At 40.9% G+C, this 22,322-nt stretch overlaps 1 protein-coding gene across 2 annotated transcripts in view; it reads left to right on the forward strand.

Annotated features, from left to right (window-relative positions):
* Positions 1 to 22,322, forward strand: part of SH3GL1 (SH3 domain containing GRB2 like 1, endophilin A2) — a 118,392-nt gene that overhangs the window by 83,732 nt on the left and 12,338 nt on the right. For both annotated transcript variants that reach the window (XM_033954413.1, XM_033954414.1), the window contains exons 8-9: positions 6,688 to 6,827; positions 19,278 to 19,334. In XM_033954413.1, the coding sequence (XP_033810304.1) occupies positions 6,688 to 6,827; positions 19,278 to 19,334 (197 nt within the window). The remainder of the gene's footprint in view (positions 1 to 6,687; positions 6,828 to 19,277; positions 19,335 to 22,322) is intronic.

Raw genomic sequence — 22,322 nt, forward strand, 5'->3', positions numbered from 1 at the left:
AAATATTGAGCTTAGCAAAAGCTGATAAAAATTTAAACTACAAAGGCTCTAAGCTCATATTCTTGCCGGATTTTGAAAAAAGTACTGTGGCTGTAAGACAGCAGTTTCTTCAACTCAGAGCGCAGTTGAAAGAGAAAGGATACAAATATGGCTTATACTATCCTGCAAGAATGAGAATTTCCTCTGGAAATAAGTCACTTTACTTTGAGGATCCAGAAAAACTGAAAAGTTTCCTTGCCACCTCGGAGCCAATGTCTATGTGAAGTGTTTCCAGGAATAAAAGAAAGAATAAATGAAAAAGATTGATTAATTTCCAGATATGTTATTTCAGGAAAAGAAGAAAGAAGATATAAAGAGGATGGACTGATTTCCAGATAGATTATTTTAGAAATAGAAGAAGGAAGAAATGAAGAGGATTAACAATTTTAAAGTTATATTATTATTGAGCTTTTGTTAAGTCTAAAGAGAGTCTATTGCTTTTCTTGGATATTTCTGGTCTGAGTTTATTTATTTGTGTTCTTTTCAGTATTTTTCTTTTGAATGAAAGTCAGGATATGAGGATGGAAGGATGACATAAATGTTATGTGTCATTTGTTTAATGGAATCTTTTTAAAATTTGGTTGGATATTATTAATGAGGCAGTGGATTTAATGAATTAGAGGAAATTGAGTATGAATTTAAGAATGCAAAGCGTGTTGTCTTGATTTTATAAGATTTACGTTTATGAAATGTGATTTCATTAACTGTATAAGTTATTTCTTTGATTAATTTTTTTCTATTTAAAATTATGAGTTAGGGAGCAATTATATTAAATATGATTGATAATATAATTATAATGGGGTAAAGGACAGTATATGTGGGTAATTAATTGATTTTGAGTTAAGAATTGATCAAATATAAAGGTTTATGAATTTTACTTTAATAGGAGTATTTAATTTTTTAATTAAATGAATTAAGATAAGGCTATTAAAAAAAAACACAAAAACAAATATATTTTTATTTATTCTGACAAAGATGAAACGTTTTAAACATTGCCTAGGGGGAGTGTAGGGGTTACATATCCTATGTGCGTTACAAGTGTTACCAAATGGTGGGAGGGTTTGGGAGGGATGGGGTTGGGGGGTGTTTAATAATATGTTTAATGATGAATTTTGGGAATAAAGGGAATGGATATTTAATTTATTTATTATTAGAAATTAAGATAGTGCTGGTGTCTAATTCTATAAAAATTAAAAATGTATATTATTATTGGAATAAATTTTTAGTTGAATGATGGTTAAATTTTTTTCATTAAATGTAAATGGCCTCAATCATATGATCAAGAAAAAGAAAATGTTAGATTTCCTTAAAAAGCAGAACTCTGATGTATATTTCATTCAAGAGACACACCTGTCATTTAATGAATCTAGGAAGCTGGAAGGAGGATGGATTTCAAAATGTGTTTTTGCTCCAGCAAATGGGAAAAAGGCGGGGGTTGCTATATTAATAAGTAAGAAATGTTTAGCAAATTTTCAGATGGTTGCTGCTGACCCATTGGGTAGGTAGGTGCATGTCAAAATGAGCATGGGAAATAATACCCTTGATTTGTTTAATCTATATGCTCCTAAAAGTATACAACAATTATTATTACCACTGGCTGCTTCCAATTTGGTAGTGGCTGGAGATTTCAATGCTGTAATGGACCCGATTGTGGATAAAAGTCCAAGTAAAATTATAAAATCATTAGGGTTAGATAATTTGGCTCAATCTTGTGATTTAATAGATATATGGCGTATTCTTCATTTTAATGATCGGGAATTTTCTTTTTGTTCACAAGTTCATAAGTCTTTTTCAAGAATTGATTATATATTTGTTTCAAATAAATTAGCTCAGAAAGTGACTAAAGCCATCATAGATCCTATCATTTTATCTGATCATAGTGGTGTTTGGATTGAATTACAATTAGATGAACAAGTTGAGGTAAAGCCGATATGGAGGTTTGATAATACTTTGATTGCAGATTTAAATTTTATTGAAGAGTTTAAATCAAAAATGATTGAGTTTTTTCAATTTAATGATTCTGGTGATATTAATAGTGAGGTGTTATGGGATGCATTTAAAGCAACAATGAGAGGTCATATTATCTCATATTCAGCGCATGTTAGAAAACAAAATAAAAAACAATTTTATGATTTGGAAAAAAATTAAAATTCTAGAAAATAAATTAATTAATAAATGGGAACAAAGTACATTACAAATTTTGTTAAAAGCTAAAGCCAAATATAATGAATTATCTTCAAAGCTTGTTAGGAATGATATATTTTATCAGCAAGCTCAGTATTATGGAAATTCAAATAAGTCTGGGAAATTATTAGCAAATTATCTTAAGGCAAAAAAAAAGGAAAACAAAGATTGTTGTAATAAAAGATAACAAAGCAGAATCATATACTAAAAAATGAGCATATTTTACAAACAGTTTTTGGCTTCTATAAGGAATTATATTCTTCAGAGACTTATAGAAACAAAGAACAAGATGGTAGACAATTTTTAAACTCAATTAATGGACCACAAATTCCTGAACATATAAAAGGAAGTTTAGAAGAATCTATATCTCTAAAAGAATTAGAAACAGCATTGAGGTCTCTTAGAGCTGGAATCCGCTCCAGGTGGTGAGGGTTTATACAGTAGAATTTTATCAATCATTTCAAATTAACCTTTTACCACAGTTGTTAAATTTATATCAATATCAACTGACTAAAGGTTGTATTTCAGGTACTATGGCAGATTCGTTGGTTATTGTTTTGCCAAAGCCAAACAGAGATCCTACTTTGGTTTCAAACTACAGGCCTATTTCATTAATAAATGTGGATGGGAAAATTATTGCTAAATTATTGGTTTTAAGATTGGCAAAAGCTCTCCCTTTTATTATTGATACTCACCAAACAGGATTTGTTGCAAGGAGACATTCTTCTCATAATACTAGATTGGCTTTTCATACTTTAAATTTAACAAAAAATATGAATGATCCAACTTTCTTGGTCTCTCTAGATGCAGAAAAGGCTTTTGATAAGAGTGGAGTGGAATTTTATGTATCAAGCATTAGAATGGTTTGGGGTGGGATCTGGTTTTATTCAAATGATTCAGGCGCTGTATAGCTCTCCTGGTGCAAGATTATACATTAATAATAGTTTATCAGACAGATTTGACTTGCGAAGGGGAATTAGACAGGGTTGTCCCTTATCTCCATTGCTCTTTGATGTTGTTTTGGAGCCCCTGTTAATTGCTATTAATCAGGCAAGGGAGATACAGGGTATTCCTTATTCGAATTGGGAATATAAACTCTCTGCTTATGCGGATGATATTCTGCTTTATTTGAGAAATCCAGAGACCACCATTCCATGCTTACTTGAATTGATAGAGAGATTTGGAAAGTTTTCAGGATATAAGATTAATTGGAGTAAGTCTGAAGTTCTCCCGCTTAATGTTCATTGTGTCAAGGGATTATTTAATTCTTTTTCTATTTGCTGGAAAGATGAGGGTTTAAAATATTTAGGTATCTTTATTAAAAACAATATTGAAGACACAGTAAAGAAGAATGAAAAACTTTTATTGAAAAAAGTAACAGAAATGTGTGAAAAATGGAATCCGTTGCATTTATCATGGTGGGGGAGAGTTCAAACTATAAAAATGATGATATTGCCTGTAGTTTGCTATCAAATGAGTATGATACCGGGTTTTTTTCAGGGGTCATTTTATAAAAAATTGAATGGTATTCTTACGAAATTTGTTTGGTTGGGTAAAAGACCAAGAATTGCATTAGTATCTTTACAAAAATCAATTTCGGAGGGGGGGGATAAATTTTCCAAATTTTTATAGGTATCATCAAGCCTATATTCTACGTCAGGGTATGTATTGGATCCTCCCAGGGCTCATGGAGAATGTCCCAGACTGGTTATATTTAGAATGGCGACTCCTGTTTCCTATACATCTGGTTCATTTGCTTAGTATAAAAATACCTAGAAGATATAAAGAGAATAAAATATTGGTTGATACCTGGGAAAACTTTACGTTATATTAGTAATTTGACACCTATTCCAATTTCTAAATCATTACATCAATCCATTTGGCTGAACTCCAAGATTAAAATTGGCAGATGTCAATTCGGCTGGAAGCAATGGGTTATTGGAGGTATTCGTACTTTGAATGATATTATTTAAATGGTTCGATGCTAGTTTTTTCACAATTGCAACATAAATATGGTTTAAATAAGACACAAAATTTTAGATGGTTGCAGTTGAAGCAAGCTATTCAGGAGGGGTTCCCTGAATGGAAGAATCTTAACAATCAATATAGTTTGGAATTCCTTTGCTTTCAGGCGGATTTCTTGGGTCACCAAGTCGCAAAGTGGTATAAATTACTTAATGAATATCTGAATAAAAAAAAGAAAACATGGGTTGAGGGATATTTGGAGCATTGAGATCAAGCACCAAATTTCTGCATTCTCAATGGCCACAAATTTGGTCTTGGAGATTAAAGTATACAAGTGTTGGCATCTATGAGGCAAACAATGGTTGTTTTTATTGCATAGAGTGTTTTGGACCCCAGTTCGTTTACAAAAAGTAGATACTTCTAGGTCTAATAGATGCTGGCATTGTAATAAGGATTGCAGGGACTTTAGATCATTTAATTTATTTCTGTCCTTGTATTAATGCCTTTTGGAAATCAATTTGGCACCAAATTAATTTGCTATTAGAAAACTTTGTTGCCTTTGTCATATGACACAATTTTATTTGGTACTTCAATGAGGTTTAAAAGTCAAAATTTCAATATCTAACAATAAATTATTATTAATATTGACAGAGTTGCCATTCAACACATCATTAGAAATTGGAAAGACTATACAAGACTTAACTGTACCTTTTGGTGGAATTCAGATATGTTATACATATAAAATGGAAAGAGTTCTTGCTTTACAGAATGGGAATTATGATAGGTTTAAAAAGATATGGGGGCCATTGATTGAATATTCAAATGATTAGACACCTTTAAATGTTTGAAATTTTATAATAAGAAGGGATATAATACATATATGAATGAATTTTATTGATATAGGGGAGAGCTGGGAGGGATGGGATGGGGGGGTAATTTAAAGTATTTAAGATTTATGGTTAAGAATGTACAAGTGATTTTGTATATTATAAGATATCATATTGTATACTTGTTAATTGAAGTGAAAATGAATAAAGAATTAAAAAAAAAAAAAAAAGCACACCGCATATCTCATTGGACAGTTGTTCACACAATCCGGCGTGTCTACTCTACTCTATTGCAGATTTTGGTATCATCCGCAAAGAGGCAATCTACCCGACAACCCTTCAGCAATATCGTTTATAAAAATGTTAAAAAGAACAGAACCTTGAGGGACACCACTGGTAATATTCCTTTCCTCAGAGCGCTCTCCATAGATCACTACCCTCTGTTACCTTCCACTCAACCAGTTTCTGACCCAGCCCATCACTTTGGGACCCATCCCAAGGGCACTCAGTTTATTTATTAGACGTCTGTGGAAAACTGTTAAAGGCTTTGCTAAAATCTAAATACACCACATCTAGCGCATATCCTCTATCCAATTCTCTGTTCACCCAGTCAAAGAAATTGATCAGATTTGTCTGACAAGACCAATTTCTAGTGAATCCATGTTGCCTCCAGTCCTGTGATCCACACGATTCCAGGAACTTAACTATTCTCTGTTTTAAAAGCGTTTCCATTAATTTGCTTACCACAGAAGTCAGACTTACTGGCTTATAATTCCCTACTTCTTCCTTACTTCCATTTTTGTGGAGAGGGACCACATCCGCCCTTCTCCAGACCTTTGGGCAGCCAAGAGGTAAAGAAATGCTCATGGGATGTCCATCTAACAAAGATGAAAGAGTGATATGATAGCACTTCTTGCTTCTAATAGAGAGCTATATAAATGTTAGTGCTGGTTGTACTCAGGTAGGTGGGTTATATTCCACCTTGCTTATGGTATGTTTCCATTTGATTAATTACTTGTTTTGATTGCAGAGCAGAACAAAATTGATTGTCAGGGAGTTTCCTATGTCTTCCTTGTTTCTCCTATTTAGAAGTTATCCATTGCTTTGGTACAAACTGAGGCAGAAGGGCATTGCCCATGATACAAGGAGGCAGAACTAAAGAATCTGTTTGATGTCTTCTGCAAGTTTCCCATGAGTGTAGGAATAAATCTATAGTCCAGACAACTTTACCAGTGTACTGGAAAGAAGATTTATTGAGATAATAACCTAATATTCCCTTGTGAACCCAATAGGGACAGAAAAAGTACTTGTATATAATATGTTAACCATGTTGTACCACAGAAAGTGGTATATCAATCTAATAAACATATATGGAAACTTTTGTTATCTGTCTGTGAGCCTTAAAGGTATGATATACCTAAATAGGTTTTACAGATCTGTGTTTGATCTAAGTTCTAGTCCTTGCTCTGCCACTAAAGCTTTGTCTTCATGTATAATTTTGAGGGTTTGATGCCAAGGAGAGAAAAATTTGATTGTTTTGTACTGATATTTTGATTGGTTTGGTGTAGATTGGATCCCTAAGCTATATCGTGGTCCTGTGTTCATACTTTCTCATTTAACACTCTCTATACAACTTCTTGTTAAAGACATGTCTTGATCTGTTATCTTAAAGGATAAGGGAAGCATCATCTAGACCCAAGCGAGAGTACAGACCAAAACCCAGAGAGACCTATGACTTTGGAGAAGCCAACCAGTCTAATGGAGGATTTTCCTGCAATGCTTCTGTCCGAGCACCAGGTAGAGAACCTCCAGGTGCGTGGTAGATAATACCTACCTAGTATGATTAAATAAAACTGGTAAGGTTCATTGTCTGGTGGAAGCAGATCACACGACTGGACAGTGGGATTGCTGCACATGCACACCCTAATTAAAATGACATTTAAAAACTCCAAGTATAGAACTCATGGGCAGCTTAGAGGTAGAAATTGCTTCTGAGGAATAAGCTAAGATCTTTCAGTACGAATTGCCTAAAGAAAGTCAGTGTGGAAGTTTGTGTTTGGGAGGGGCTTGATTAATGGGCATGCAAGAAACTGAGGGTGGTGGGAGCAACAGAGCTGAGAGGTTCATTTAAAGGACATAGTGAAGGGGGATCTTTTTAGAAAAAGTAAGACAAGACAGATTGGATGGGCTTTTAACACAGATGACCAATGTTATGATTTCAGACCCACAAATTAAATTGCAAGGTTTGACATGGGCCAGCTGAAGACCTTGTAGCCAAAGGACACACACTGTGTACACATTTTCCTTGCTTCTCCAGTGATTGATTTCCTTTTGGCATTGGTAGTGAGGGTGCATGCAGCTGCACTAATGGGGGGCTTCACCCTAATGATTCCTTGTGGCTTTCTCTCATATCCTAGGGAATCCTTTGGAAGGCTCTTGTTTGCCTCCTCTTCTGCTTTAGCAAAATGAGGGCATGATCAGAGTAGAGAGAACAGGAAGGATGCCTAACACTGATTAGGTATCCATGGTGGGTTTTTCTGGCTGCAGGGCAACATTGTACACTTTTCTCTCAGCAGGCTTGGCTTTGACATCCATGGAAACAAAATCCACTGCAAGAGATATTAAACTATCCTAGTTCCAGCATTCCCAAAGTGAAAAACAAGCACAGTTCACACAACTCCAGTTGCTCCCCAGTGCCAATTCCACTAAGGGCAGCTGCTTTATCACAGATTCCAGACACTGCTGAAACTGTGGCCTTTAAGTGCCAGAAGCAGGGCTAAGACAAATGTGCTGCAAGCTTCCTCATTTTCCATATTGCTCCTGCTCCCAAGGCTGCCCAGACTCCATTAGATCTGAAGACCACAAAGATCCAATAGCATTGAAACTCAACCTGGGAAAATACAGTCCTCTTAAAAGGGCAGGGCGCTCTGACAAACACCTGCACAAAACATCTAAAAGGTCAGCCCCTGTTGCTAGACCAGAACAGAATTCCTGCACCACGAAGCAAAAAAAAAATTAAAAGCCACTGTCAATTTGTGCAGTTCCCACAAGCCAGACCATGCCTTTAGCATTATATACTAAAGATGACATTAAGGTCACCAGAATCACAGATGTACAGTACACTGGGGAATCCCTTTGGGTAAATTTGGCCAGAGGGAAGGACAAATGCCTGTATCTTGGCGTGGTATACAGACCCCCAAAACATCAAGAAGACCTAGATTTGGAATTAATCGGAGATATAGAGAATATCACCTTGCGGGGGGGACACAGTATTGGTAGGTGACTTCAACATGCCCGATGTGGATTGGGTCACGCTTTCCTCTGCTTCCGGCAGCAGCAGGAAGCTATTAAACTCTTTGAATGGAGCAGGACTCAGGCAACTGGTATTTGAGCCAACAAGGGATCAGGCAATTTTAGACCTGGTACTTACCAACGGAGAAAGTATCACAGAGGTCTCAGTGGGTGAAACTTTGGCCTCCAGTGACCACAATATGATATGGTTCAATCTCAGGAAAGGTTTCACGAAATCTACCACATTGACCAAGGTTCTCAAGTTCAAGGACACAAACTTCCAGGACATGGGAGACTTCGTTCACCAGGCGCTACAAACCCAAGCAGATACCGACAGCGTGGAAGAAATGTGGTCAACTTTGAAAACCACCATACAGGAAGCAACAAACCGCTATGTTAAATCAGTAAGCAAACGGAGTAGGAACAACAAGCCACAGTGGTTCTCTATGGAGATCTCAGACCTCATCAAAGAGAAGAAAAAAGCATTCATCTCTTACAAACAATCAGGGACACAGGACTCCAGAGTAGATTATCTGACCAAATCAAGAGCCGTCAAAGCGGCAGTTAGAGAGGCCAAATTCAGCATGGAGGAGTCTCTAGCAAAGAATATCCAGAAGGGAGATAAATCCTTCTTCAGGTATATTAGTGACAGGAAAAAGAACTCGGGTGGGATAGTACGACTCAGAAAACCAGACGGAGACCATGTGGAGACGGACTCGGAAAAGGCCCAACTGTTAAATGAATACTTCTGTTCAGTCTTCACCCGCGAGGTGCCGGGAATCGGCCCTCAACCACATACAAGGATTAAATCAGTAGACCTGTTTAGTAATTTCAAATTTACACCCAGCAGCGTCTACTGCGAGCTGTCAAAAATCAAGGTCAACAAGGCAATGGGGCCTGACAACCTACACCCTAGGGTACTCAGGGAGTTGGGAGATGTCTTGGCGGAACCACTATCCGCGCTCTTTAATCTCTCCCTTAGTACAGGTAACGTCCCGATGGACTGGAAGACGGCTAACGTCATTCCACTACACAAGAAAGGCTCCAGGGTGGAGATGGCAAACTACAGACCAGTGAGTCTCACTTCAATAGTGAGCAAACTAATGGAAACCCTAATCAAACACCAAATGGATAGGATCATGGACGAGGAGAATCTGCGGGATCCCCGCCAACATGGATTACTAAGGGGAGATCGTGCCAATCCAACCTGATCGGCTTCTTTGACTGGGTGACGAGGAAGCTGGATGTTGGTGAGTCCCTGGACATCGTCTACCTGGATTTCAGCAAAGCATTTGATAGCGTGCCACACCGCAGGTTGCTGAACAAGATGAGTTCTTTAGGTTTGGGCGACACTTTAACCAAATGGGTTGGGAACTGGCTTGGAGGTAGGCTTCAGAGGGTGATGGTGAATGGCACTCCCTCCGAGATGTCGGAGGTGATAAGTGGAGTGCCACAGGGCTCCGTCCTGGGCCCGATCTTGTTCAACATCTATATAAGAGACCTGACAGAAGGGCTTCGAGGTAAAATAACATTGTTTGCCGATGATGCCAAACTGTGCAATGTAGTGAGCAAAAGCACAACAGACAAAAAAGCAATGGCAGACGTGCATGACTTACTTCTGCTGGAGCACTGGTCTAGGTCCTGGCAACTCAGTTTCAATGCCAAAAAATGCAAAGTCATGCACCTGGGAAGCCAGAATCCATGCAAGATCTACACCCTAAATGGCGAGATCCTGACAAGAACTGTAGCAGAAAGAGACTTGGGAGTGATTGTCAGGGAAGACATGAAGTCGGCAAACCAAGTGGAGCAAGCTTCATCCAAAGCAAGGCAAATCATAGGTTGCATACGCAGGAGTTTCATCAGCCGTAAACCTGAAGTCATTATGCCACTGTATAGATCCATGGTGAGACCGCACCTGGAGTACTGTGTGCAATTCTGGAGGCCGCATTACCGCAAGGATGTGCTGAGACTGGAGTCGGTCCAGAGGATGGCCACCAGGATGGTCTCGGGACTCAGGAAGCTCCCGTACGAGGAGCGGTTGGGGAATTTGCAGCTCTACTCACTCGAGGAGCGTCGAGAGAGGGGAGATATGATCGAGACATTCAAATATCTCACGGGCCGCATCAAGGTGGAAGAAGACATCTTCTTCTTCAAGGGTCCCGCAGCAACAAGGGGGCATTCGTGGAAAATCAGGGGCGGGAAACTGCACAGTGACACTAGGAAGTTCTTCTTCACTGAAAGGGTGGTTGATCGCTGGAATAGTCTTCCACTTCGGGTTATTGAGGCCACCAGTGTGGCGGATTTTAAGGCCAGATGGGATAGGCATGTGGGATCTATCCGCAAAGATAGATAGCGAGGATCACTGGAGTGGGCAGACTTGATGGGCCGTGGCCCTTATCTGCCGTCTATTTCTATGTTTCTATGCCTGTCTTACCACCTGAGATGTCCTTTTCAATCTCTACCCTTCTGGGCGGCCACTTAACTATTTCAGTACAGTTCTATTTAAGATGAACACAACCCACTTCTGATCCTTGCCCTGAGCCTCTAAACCCCAGTTTCCAAGACATTCTGGCAGGGCTTTCAAGTGGTGCCTCTTATGCCTATCTGTTATAGAGCTGCTGACTACATCTGGGATCTCTGAGGTTAATAACATCCAGTATGACCATTCTTATATTCTTATTTCCCAAGATCAAGATGATGCACTATTAGCCCTTAGTTTTTTCAGGGCTGCTGCTACTACAATCTCCAATATGAACCATAACCAGTTTCCTGTGGACAATTTCCACGATACTGTCGCTGAAGGTTACTCAACTGCAATCAATAAATAAGCCATCAATACTATTCAGTGTCTCGGCACACTTAAGTGGGGATATAGACTAATCCAGTGGTATCAAACATGCGACCCGCCAGGTACAGACCCACGGTCTGTACTAGTGCTGCCCGTTCTTTGCAGCATCCTCCAGCTTCCCCCCGGCCTCCCATTCTTACCTTCAGATAATTACCACAGCCTGCTGAGAGGATTGCCGGTGCTGTAACAATCCTTGCAGGCTGCCGTCAGTCCTCAGCAGCACGTTCCCTCTACCGCGATCCTGCCCCTGATGTCAGAGGAGGGGTGGGACTGCGGCAGAAGGAACGTGCTGCGGAGGCCGATGGCAGCCTGCAAGCAATGCTACATCACCTGCGATTCTCTCTGCAGGTTGCAGTAATTAGATGAAACTAAGACCGGGAGGCTAGAGGGGAAGCTGGAGGATGCTGCAAAGAAGGGGAAAACATGCAGGCCTTTGGGGGAGGGGAGGGGAAGATTTATAAACTATAAAGAGTTTTACCTCATGCAAAATTGTCATTCTGCAGCCCTCCGAGTACCTACAAATCCAAAATGTGGCCCTGCAAAGGGTTTGAGTTTTAGACCACTGGACTAATCAGTCCACTCGGTCCTCTGAGATCTCTATCTCAAAATTAGGCAGACACCACTCACAACTCAAGCAACTTCCAGACATCAGGACATAAAATACAAAGTCCACTTTGCATCAGAACACTTCACTCACAGTTCACTATCAATTCACATTATCTTGAGTGCCTCTGAAGAAGTCCTAAATCTTCAGAATGCAGATCAGCATCCTGCCTAAGAAAGAACACAAAATCCTAGAGAAGAGGATAAAAGGTGTTATCAGGGCACCATGCAAAACTTGACTGCAGCTCATCAGCTGCAAATCCTAGATTACAACCCATTCCATTGTGCAAAAGTTAGCTAATCTGACCCACACTTATCCAGAAGGACTGGCAAGAAAACCATTCTCACTTTATCCTTAGATTTACAGGAGTGTGGTTATCATCACATTGACTCCAATTATGTTGCTAGCCTTCCTCATATGAACGATCACCACATGGAAAACAGCATGGCTTTGGGTCTCTTGGCTCAGAGGCTTCGTGACGGTCTTTCTTATACTTCCATAAGGGAGAATCTTTTTGGTGAAAAAAGATTCTTCATCTGAATGAGAACTATTGGCTCTAACTAGTGACTAGCCAGCATCCTTCAGAAGGGAGTAGTTGACTTATAAGAAGCAACTCTTTACATAGACATATTATCCTTTAAAGGTGATGCCAATCCTACCCACAACTAGCATAGCAGCATCAGCCTGCACACCCTTACCAAGAATGCCACAGATTCTGCAAAAGTAACCCACAGTTTTTGACAATCCACCTGTAAGGAGTGGGGATAATCAAATTTCCAGTGAAACTGGGATGGCTTGTTGAACCATAGGGTTGTCCATGCATGCTTGCAAGCATACTGCAGAAGATGTCAATCACAATTTTTCAGCTCCTCCTCCTCATCCTTCCTGGTCTCTGCTGCCCTCTTCAGTTCTTCTGCAGGTGATCATGAAGGTGTCATTCTGATCTGCTCCCTTTATTTTTTTATTTTTCAGTGTTTGGGGGTGGGTGGGTGGGTTTGGTTGTTCGCTGTTGGTGCCAAAGGCCAATTTCTGTCACTGACCTGCATAGTTGGTGCATACAGTATCTTGGGCCTGAACACTGGGTGGAATCCTGTGCTCAAGAGTTCTACCCTGCAGAAGCGTTTAATTAAAAGCCATAAACTTCAACAGGAGAAATTGTTCGGGACCAGCATGGGCACCAATAAGACTTCACAACACTCATTCCATCCCATTCTAGTAAGCTAGGGAGTCCCACATGGGAGACTATGCTGCCTGCTTGTCCTGGGATAAAGCACAGTTACTTACTGTAACAGGTATTATCCAGGAACAGCAGGCAGATATTCTCACAACCCACACATCCCCTGGTTGGCTTCTTAGCTTGCTTATGGAACTGAGGTACCACGAGCCTATGTCGGATGGGAAGGCACTCACACGCAGTGCGGGCAATTATGAACTTTCTAAAAATCTTAAAGTGGTAATGCACTTTTAAAGGGTCGATACCAGGGCTCCATGGATGACGTCACCCATATGTGAGAATATCTGCCTGCTGTCCCTGGATAACACTAGTTAAGGTAAGTAACTGCTTTATTTGCATTGAATGGGCAGCTGCAAAGCACCTTTGCGCCACGTACCGCACAGAATGGAGGGGCGGGAGCTTTGGGCTTAGCCCCTCCTCTAGGACTGGAGCATGGCAGATGGTCCCATTGGGGGGGAGTGAAACACCTTCTGGAGCCCTGGGACAGCACCCCTGAGCACCAAAGAAGAGGTGTTTCCTCCACCGTAAGGGGTAAGGAGAGTTGCCCTCTCAAGGCTTTATCCCCAAGTTTATTCATCTTCTCTGGCAGGCTTATGCATAAGGCAGAAATCCACTGGTGAGGTCCATGGAGCGGACCAATATGCAGACCTCGCTGGAGACTCGGAGTGCTTCTTCCCTGAGAACAGAGGCTATTCTGGATTATGATGGTCCATCAGATAGGGACTCTGAGGAAGAGGAGAGTGTGGCGTAATGATTTGAACTACAGCCTCAGCACCCTGAGGTTGTGGGTTCAAACCCCATGCTGTTCCTTGTGACCCTGAGCAAGTTATTTAATCCTCCACTGTCCCAGGAACATTAGATAAGACTATGAGCCCACCGGGACAGATTGAAAAATGCTTGAGTTCCTGATTTGTAACATGTTCTGAGCTCCTTTGGAAGAATGGACTTAAAATCAAATTCGATCCCTTTACTGACCCAAGGTGAAGCTTCCCTGATAGAAGCAGCCTACCATCAAAAGGACCAGGAGGCGCTATAGGCAGTAGACTTGGGAGACGATTCCTCCGTTCACTGACTTAAGTCCACTGCTTTACTGAATATCATTACCGAATTCCTCCAAGAACTAAAGATAGACCCTCTGCAAATCATGTCCTCCTGGTGTTCTCCTGTGAGCGGGTCTGGGCTCAAGCCATATTTGTTCCATGGCATCCAGACATGAGGATCCTAGTCACAGAGCACTGAGAGACCCCTGAAGGCTCCCCGAGGTTGGATAAAACAATGGTTAAACTGTATCCCATGGATAGCCCAGGTGACCAAATGCACTTCCCTACCCAGAGAGGGAGGCATGGTTTTAAAGGATCCACATGACTGCATAGTGGATATGGTCCTCAGGAGACATTTTGAAGCTTTAGCCTTAGGGGTTAAGGATGCAGCCACCTGTCGTCATAGGCAACAAAATCAAAGCCTGATGTACTCTCAGCCCCTACCTCAGCTTACGTTGGTGAGAATAGACTACATAGTGGATACACTCTATGATATAATCAGTCATGAAGAAGGTCTTAGCATTTTCAATCTTCCGCCCCATCGTATGCTTTGGATCAGACAATAGGCAATTGATTTGACCTCCTAAAGCAACACCGAGCAGGCTCTCCTTCAGGGGACAGGTGCTGTTTGGCAATGGCCTATCTTACTGAAGGCACATTCAACAAGAGGAGTGACCTCCTCTTGGGCAGAAGCAAGAACAGTTGAGGAGATTTTAGATCAGCGAACTGGTCTTCCCTTCATAGTTTCACAAAATTCTACAGAGGCCATAGCAGCACAAGTAAAAATGTTGCTTTTAGGTCCTCAGTACTATGTGCAGGCTCATCTCTCCCACCCTAGACTCGGATTACTCTGGAGCCTATCACCTCTTAACTTCATCCTATGCCCTCTCATTGCAGAGTTTCCTTTCAAATGAAAAAGGCTCTACTCATGCACATTTATATTACATAGGTATTTAAATGTCTCTATCATATCTCCCCTCTTCCGCCTTTCCTCCAAAGTATACAGATTGAGATCTTTACACCTTATTATGAAGACCACACAGCATTTTAGTAGCCTTCCTCTAGTCCAGGGATCTCAAAGTCCCTCCTTGAGGGCCGCAATCATGTAGGGTTTTCAGGATTTCCGCAATGAATATGCATTGAAAGCAGTGCATGCACATAGATCTCATGCATATTCAATGGGGAAATCCTGAAAACCCTACTGGATTGTGGCCCTCAAGGAGGGACTTTGAGACCCCTGTCTAGTCCATCTCCATCCTTTTAATATCTTTTTGAAGGTGCAGCCTTCAGAATTGTACACAATAGTCTAAATGAGGTCTCAGCAGAGACTTATACAGAGGCATCAATACCTCCTTTTTCCTACTGGCCATACCTGCTGAAGATGAACTTCCATGTTTACCAAAATGTTGGGATCCTTGCTTTGGTACTGGAATCTTTATAAAAGCTCATGCAGTGGAATTAGTTTCTCCTCAGGTGAGCTATTAGTTCTGCTGCTTCTGACAAAATCTGAAGTTTTCTAGCTCTAGGAGACCTCAACAAATTCCTATAGAAGCAAAAGTTCAAAATTGAATTTTTGGTCACATTATCCTTCAACAACCCCATGTGACTGGCTTTCTTCTTTGGATCTAAAAGACTCTTTAGCCATCCATCTTCATTACTGGTGCTTACATTTAAAAGCCATCATTGCCAGTGGGAATCCTTAATTTCAAATTGACATCATCTAAAGCACAGTTCTTCAACCACCAGTCCGCGGACCGGTGTCGGTCCGCAGAAAATTTCTGCCGGTCCGCGCAGGGCTGGCGAGATCAAGTCGGCAGTTAAATTTCCTGCCGACTGCGGTTCCTGCTCACTAATGTTCCTCCCAGCCTCAGGCGATTAAGACAGGCTGCCGACGTCGGGACCTTCCCTCTCTGAGTCTCGCCTGTTCAGAAATAGGAAGTTGAAACAAAATAGGCGGGACTCAGAGAGTGAAGGTCCCGATGTCGGCAGCCTGTCTTGATCGCCGCCCCTGCCGAGTTGCTGAAGAGGGCCGTGGGGAAGTTACAAGTAGAATGGAGAGAGCTGCAGATACAGGTGCAGGTGGAGGGAGATGGTCAGCGTGTGCGAGCAAGATCCTGGGGAGCCTTCACAGTGACTTCCTCCCCTCCCACCAGCTCTCCTACTTGCCAGGGCAGTGATTTACTGGCAACTTCCTGCAGGCAAGTACTGAGAGCTGCTGGAAGGGGAGACAGCCACTGTAGGAGGCAGGGAAGCTGCTGGATAAAGGGAGAGCTGTTACTGGACTTGGAGAGAGTTAGAAGGAGAGATGCTGCTGGGAGGGGAGGAGGGAAAGGGATGGGAAGAGAAGAGAGTTAATGTTGGATAGAGGGAGGAGGGAAGGGAGAAGAAGGAGAGATGTTGCTGGGAGGGGAGGAGGGAAAGGGATGGGAAGAGTTAATGTTGGATAGAGGGAGGAGGGAAGGGAGAAAGAAAAAAGGAAGGAAACAGCTGGCAGGGAGATTACAGGAGGGGAAGGGGGTCAGGGTGGAATGGAGAGATCAGATGAGGGAAAGGGGAGAAAGAGGAATGAGAAAGTAGAGAGACATTGATGCTGGAAAGGGGGTCAGCAGAGAAATGAGAGAGGGATAAAGATGCTAGATCTGGTGTAGGAGAGATAAAAATGAAGAAGGCAGTGAAGCTGGAATGAATGATGTAAAAAGGAGAGAGGAGGAACAGGCTGGATGTACAGGGAAGAGGGGCATAGAAAGAAGTCAGATACATATGGAAGGGGGAGAGGGCAGACATTGGATGGAACAGGCAGATGCTGGCAGGAAAAGAGTGAAAAGAAGATGAAAGCAGAAACCAGAGACAACAAAAGGTAGAAAAAATAATTTTATTTCTATTTTGTCATTAGAATATATCAGATTTGAAATATATATCCTGCTAGAGACATAACTGGGGACTGCAGTATTCTGTTAGCATGATATTTCTATGTAGCATTCTATAATAACTTGGCTTGTTCAGTTTTCTTGATAGTAGAGGATATATGTGAAGGGGAGGGGAGACAGGGGTTTTGTTGGTCCGTGCTCTGTATATTTGTATTTATAAAATCACAATTGTTCAGAATATTGTTTCTTTTTATACTTTAATAAAATACGTTCAATATAAAATCATAATTGCGGCTTGTGCAGATGGGATCAGATGGTTTGCGGTGACTGAGCTCGCGGAGATGGAGCATAAACGGGTTTTTTAAATTTTAGTCCTAGTAGTTTGCCGGTCCACAAAATAATTCTTTTATTTCTGCTGGTCCACGGGTGTAAAAAGGTTGAAGAACACTGATCTAAAGTATTTACCAAGTGCTTAGCAATAGCAGGCACCTACTTTCACAAAGCAGACACACCAACTTCCCATAATCTGTATGACTGACGTGTGTCTGGCCAGACCACACACACAGATGACATTACTATTTTGTTCCCCTATAAGATTGTTTTGAATGAATTGATTACTCAAATCTCTAACGTTTTGGAAAAGGTAGAATTGTGGATGCTACAGTTCAGACTAAAGCTTAATTCTGAAAAAAAAAAGTTTTGTTTTTTTTGGCTAGCCCTAACGATAAAATTCAGAAAAGAACTATTCAATTGAATAATTCTGGATCGTAGTTTAACTTTTAAGGAGAATACGGATTCATTAATTTAAAAAAACTATACAATTTTGTGGAAATTGAGGACCATTAAGAAGTATTTTGATCTAGAGTCCTTTCAGTTGCTGGTCCAGTCCTACTGTACTGTCAACTCTGGATTATTGTAATATTGTTTATTTGGGGCTACCAGAAAATATTTTATTAAGGCTTCGATTAGTTCAGAATGCAGCAGTGCATTTAATCTTTGGTATTAAGAAGTATGATCATGTTAGTTCTTTTTATGCTAGACTGCATTGGCTGCATTTTGAGGCCAGAGTATTTTTTAAAGTTTGGGTGTATCTGTTATAAGGCTCTTTTTGGTTTATTACCTTCCTATTTGGTATCTTACCTGAAACTGTTTAATTCATTAAAATGTACCAGAAATTCAGGTATGTTCCTCTTCCCTACTCCAAGGGCCTGTCGCTATAAGGCTTTGATGGACAGGACATTGGAATATCAGGCGGGGAAGTTGAACTCCTGGATGAGTCCGCTAATTGTTCAAGTTTATTCTTATCTTACATTTAGGAAATTCTTGAAATCTCACCTATTTGATAAACAAGAATGTTGATATTTTTAAGAAGGTATTTTTATTAGGCTCTCTATTTTAAATGTACTTTTTATCTGATGCTGTATCTAATGGATGTACTAGTTATAATAGTTGTGTTTTTTTGAAATTGTATTTTTTAACTGAAATGTTTCAGTTCTTCTGTTGTGAACAGCCTAGAACTGCTGGTGGGGTGGTATACAAGAAAATAAAATTATTATTATTAAGATGCATGTACTTTTGGGCCACGATCTCCTACTCCACTGTCTCAGGTCACTTATCAAGACCAAATTCAATCAGGTGCTCTGTCAGGTCATTTTCCGATATTAGTGCTTTCCTGAACTCATGGATAGCCAGAAGGGTATCTTCTAGAAATTAAGAAGAAAACTATAAAGCACTATGCTCAAGGTTACAGAACTTCTCCTTTACAAATGATCAAAATTGTAAAGGTCCTAGGGCACATAAGAACCACAAACCACAATATTCCCTTTGCTAGACTTGCATATATTGTATGTGCTCTCATTGGTACCTCAGTCTCCGCTAGGACCAATATTAACTTCTATCCATAAGTCACTGTCTAGAGATCTCCTGACTGTTACTTTCCAAGGGTTACCTACTTCAAATGTCACACTGTACACTATCTCTCATGACTACTGCTTTCATAATTGGATGGAACACACATGTCCTTCGTGTGTACCAAAGGTATCAGAACAGATATCCCTGTACATAAAACCACTTAAATATCTATGCTATTTTCTTGGCGCTGTAAATCTTCAAAGACTGACAACTGGGTCATCTTAGACTATGTCAACAAGCAAGGTGGCATTTCCCTAACACAAGAGCATCTGTTAAATGGTATATCTGTCTAGACCACAAACTGTTGCATGGATTAAATTAAAATTTTGCGCAGGGGACTAAAGTTATTGGAATTGTATTTTTTGTTTGAATTGTTATAAAACTACAACTGTCTTTTATGCTTCTAACATACTTTTACAACTTGTTAACTTTTGGTCTACATTTATTTTACTTTTTAATGTAAGCAGCTGCTGCCTCCTTCCGATCTGACAAGCCCTCCCGGACCCCAAGCACCAGGAGCGCACGTGAGTCTTCCCCTGAACCCCTCTCTTCTGCATGGAGTGAGATTTGCTCCTCCAGCTCTTCTGCCTCGCCTCTTCTTGCTGAATGAGGCTGCTTAGAGTCTTCAAAATGATACCCATATCTTTTCTCCTAGAAAAATGTTCAGTATTCCTTAAATGTGACAAATGATTGAAATTTTTTGTTTAGCAGATTAGAAATTATCCTTTAGTTCTGCATTCTTGATTGGATAGATGTAGCAAAACAGCTTCCTAATTGGACAGTGACTTGATCAAATGATTCAATGTAGTTTTTCCTCTAAAATAGTACATCTCTCGCATGAAAATGTTTAAATTATTGTACCACTGTAAATTGTCCTCCCTGTTTCCAACACAAGAGGGAGTGGCTTGAGATTCTACAGGGAGCAGATCACATTTCTGTGTGTTGTCAGTCATGGTGAGTTATGTTCTACAAGAACAGACAGACATTTTATATTTGTATGTGGGATGACGTCATCCACACTGTCACTTTTTAAATCTTTATACCAACAAACCCGAGACAGAAAGATAAGTAGATAAAGTAAATAGAAAAATCTTTCAAAATGAGAGGCTATGGAAAACTAAATATAATTATTCAAAGTAATATAACGGCCAATTTTTAAATGTATATAGGGGGTCCTCAGACTTAACAACTCTGCCCAGGAATCCCTGTTTAGGCAAGTTGTTCTCATTTACCCAAACAGGTAATAAGTTGTAAAACATCCTGGACCCTTCAGTGTGTAAGTGTATAAATGCAAAATCAAAATAATAAGTGAAAAATCAAATAAGTTTTCCGTAGAGTCAAATAGCATCTAATCAATAAGTTCAGTTCAAAAATTCAATTTATTAGATGCTAGTTGAGTGACCACGTGAAGGATGCTGAAGGGAAGTGGAGAGAGGAGGTGGGGTGAGAGGAATAGACACTGAAGGGAAATGGGAAAGAGAGAGTGGGGAGAAGATGCTGAAGGGAAATGGGGGAAGAGAGAGTGGGGAGAAGACACTGAAAGGGAATAGGATAGAAGGAGGGGATAAAGAAAAAAAAGGCACATGCTGGATTGGGGAGACAGATACCAGATCTGAGGGAAGGAAAGGAGGATGGAGATGCTAGAAACCACTTGGGGGAGGGAAGGAAAGATGGAAGGGAAGAAGACACAGATGCCAGACTATGGGGAGAGCGAAGGGAAGAAGATAGGTGCCAGACCAATTCAGGGGGATGGGGGTGGAGAGAGAGATGGAAGGGAGAGGCACAGTAACAGAGCATATGGAAGAGGCTGAGATAAGGCAGACAGTGGATGGAAAGAATTGCATGAGGAGATGAGGAAAGCAGAAACCAGACAAAAGGTAGAAAAAAAATTATATTCTTTTTTTTTTTTGCTTTTAGAATAAAGTAGTATATTAGTTGTATTGATAAACATTTATAAACAAAGCCCTGCCAGCTGAAGATCTTTCTCTAGTTCGGCAGCCAGAACTTTGATTTATAAAATGACAATTGTACAGAATATTTCTTTTCATACTTTAATAAAATAAATTCAGTATAAAACTATTCGAGGCTTGTATGGATGGTATCAGATGTTTTATCCCATCCCAGGACAAGCAGGCAGCGCATATTCTCATTGATGGGTGACGTCACTGAAGGAGCCCTGGTACGGATACTTGAAAAGTGAATCGCAACTTTAAGTTTAGAAAGTTCGCAATAAGCCTGCACTACACATGCGTGAGTGCCTTCCCGCCCAACATAGGCGCGCGGTTCCTCAGTTTTTTTTAGTTTCCACGGAGCGAGAAAGATGCATTTTTCAACACCTGTTGAATTTTTTTCTCGCGCTTTCCTTCCCTCCCTCGTGGATTGTGACTTTTTGTCACAGTACTTTCGTTTTTTGTATTCCATTTTTTTGTATTTAAAAAAAAATCTGTCTTTGTTTTACTTTGCTGTCGCAGGCTTCGGCCCAGTGGGGCCTTATGGACTCTTTTCGCCATAGAGTTCGATTTGTCAATGGCTGTCTTCCCGTACATGTCCCGTCCACTGACGGGTTTCAAAAAGTGCAATCGCTTTGCTTGGACCATTTCTGTAACCGACCCTCACAGCTGGTGCTTGCAGTGTCTGGGACCTGAGCACCGTGCTGACTCCTGCTCCCGCTGCTCGTCTCTTCAGAAGCACACTCTAAACAATCGGTTGCTTCAACAAAAACAATTGTTCGGTGCCACAATGGACACGGAGCCCAGTTCATCTCCAACACTGTCTGCACCGACCAAGACCGCACCGAGGGTGGATCCACCAACTTTGACTCTGGTGTCACAACTCACTCTGGGTAAGCTGGCTAAGAAGCCTTCCACTATCCCTTCTGGGATGTAGGTCGAAGCTGCAGTGAGTCAAGTCCTGCCGACCTCGCTTAAGTCCCGTAAATGCACGGCTCCGATATCGGTGAGTACTTCCTCTTTGGCCTCATCATACCCGGACCATGTTGATCAGTCATCCGTACAGGCCAAAAAGAAGCAAATGGTACCAGCACTTTCCCTTAAGCAGAAAATTGACAATCTTCTTTCGGGAGTTGATAAGAGAGCATTTTACCCTCTTGGCGCCGGCTCACTTTTTAGCAAGCACGGCACCCTCCAAGAACCGGTCCGGTCTGAGTTGCTCATGGCACTGACCACTCCTCTTAATGCTACTCCACCAGTGCCAACATTTTTGACCCAGGACTCGAGCATTCCACTTCGGCACCGAGACTCCTCGGCCACATTTCGAGAGGCTACTCTGGCACAGTCAGGCAAAGTCTTTCCAGTAAATCCAAACATTTGGAGACTTCGACACTGAGCCGTTGACACCGACCTCATTCTTTCAGAGATTCAGATTTATTGGGAGATACTGAGCCTAAAATGCCATCTATTACTGATGTGGACTCCTCTGCTTCTGGGTCACCTAGACGTTCACCTACCAGAGCTTCTTCTCCTTCAGAGAAACTTTTCTTTTCCAGATTTTTG

This window comes from Geotrypetes seraphini, chromosome 8, assembly GCF_902459505.1.
Source record: "Geotrypetes seraphini chromosome 8, aGeoSer1.1, whole genome shotgun sequence".
NCBI lineage: Eukaryota > Metazoa > Chordata > Amphibia > Gymnophiona > Dermophiidae > Geotrypetes > Geotrypetes seraphini.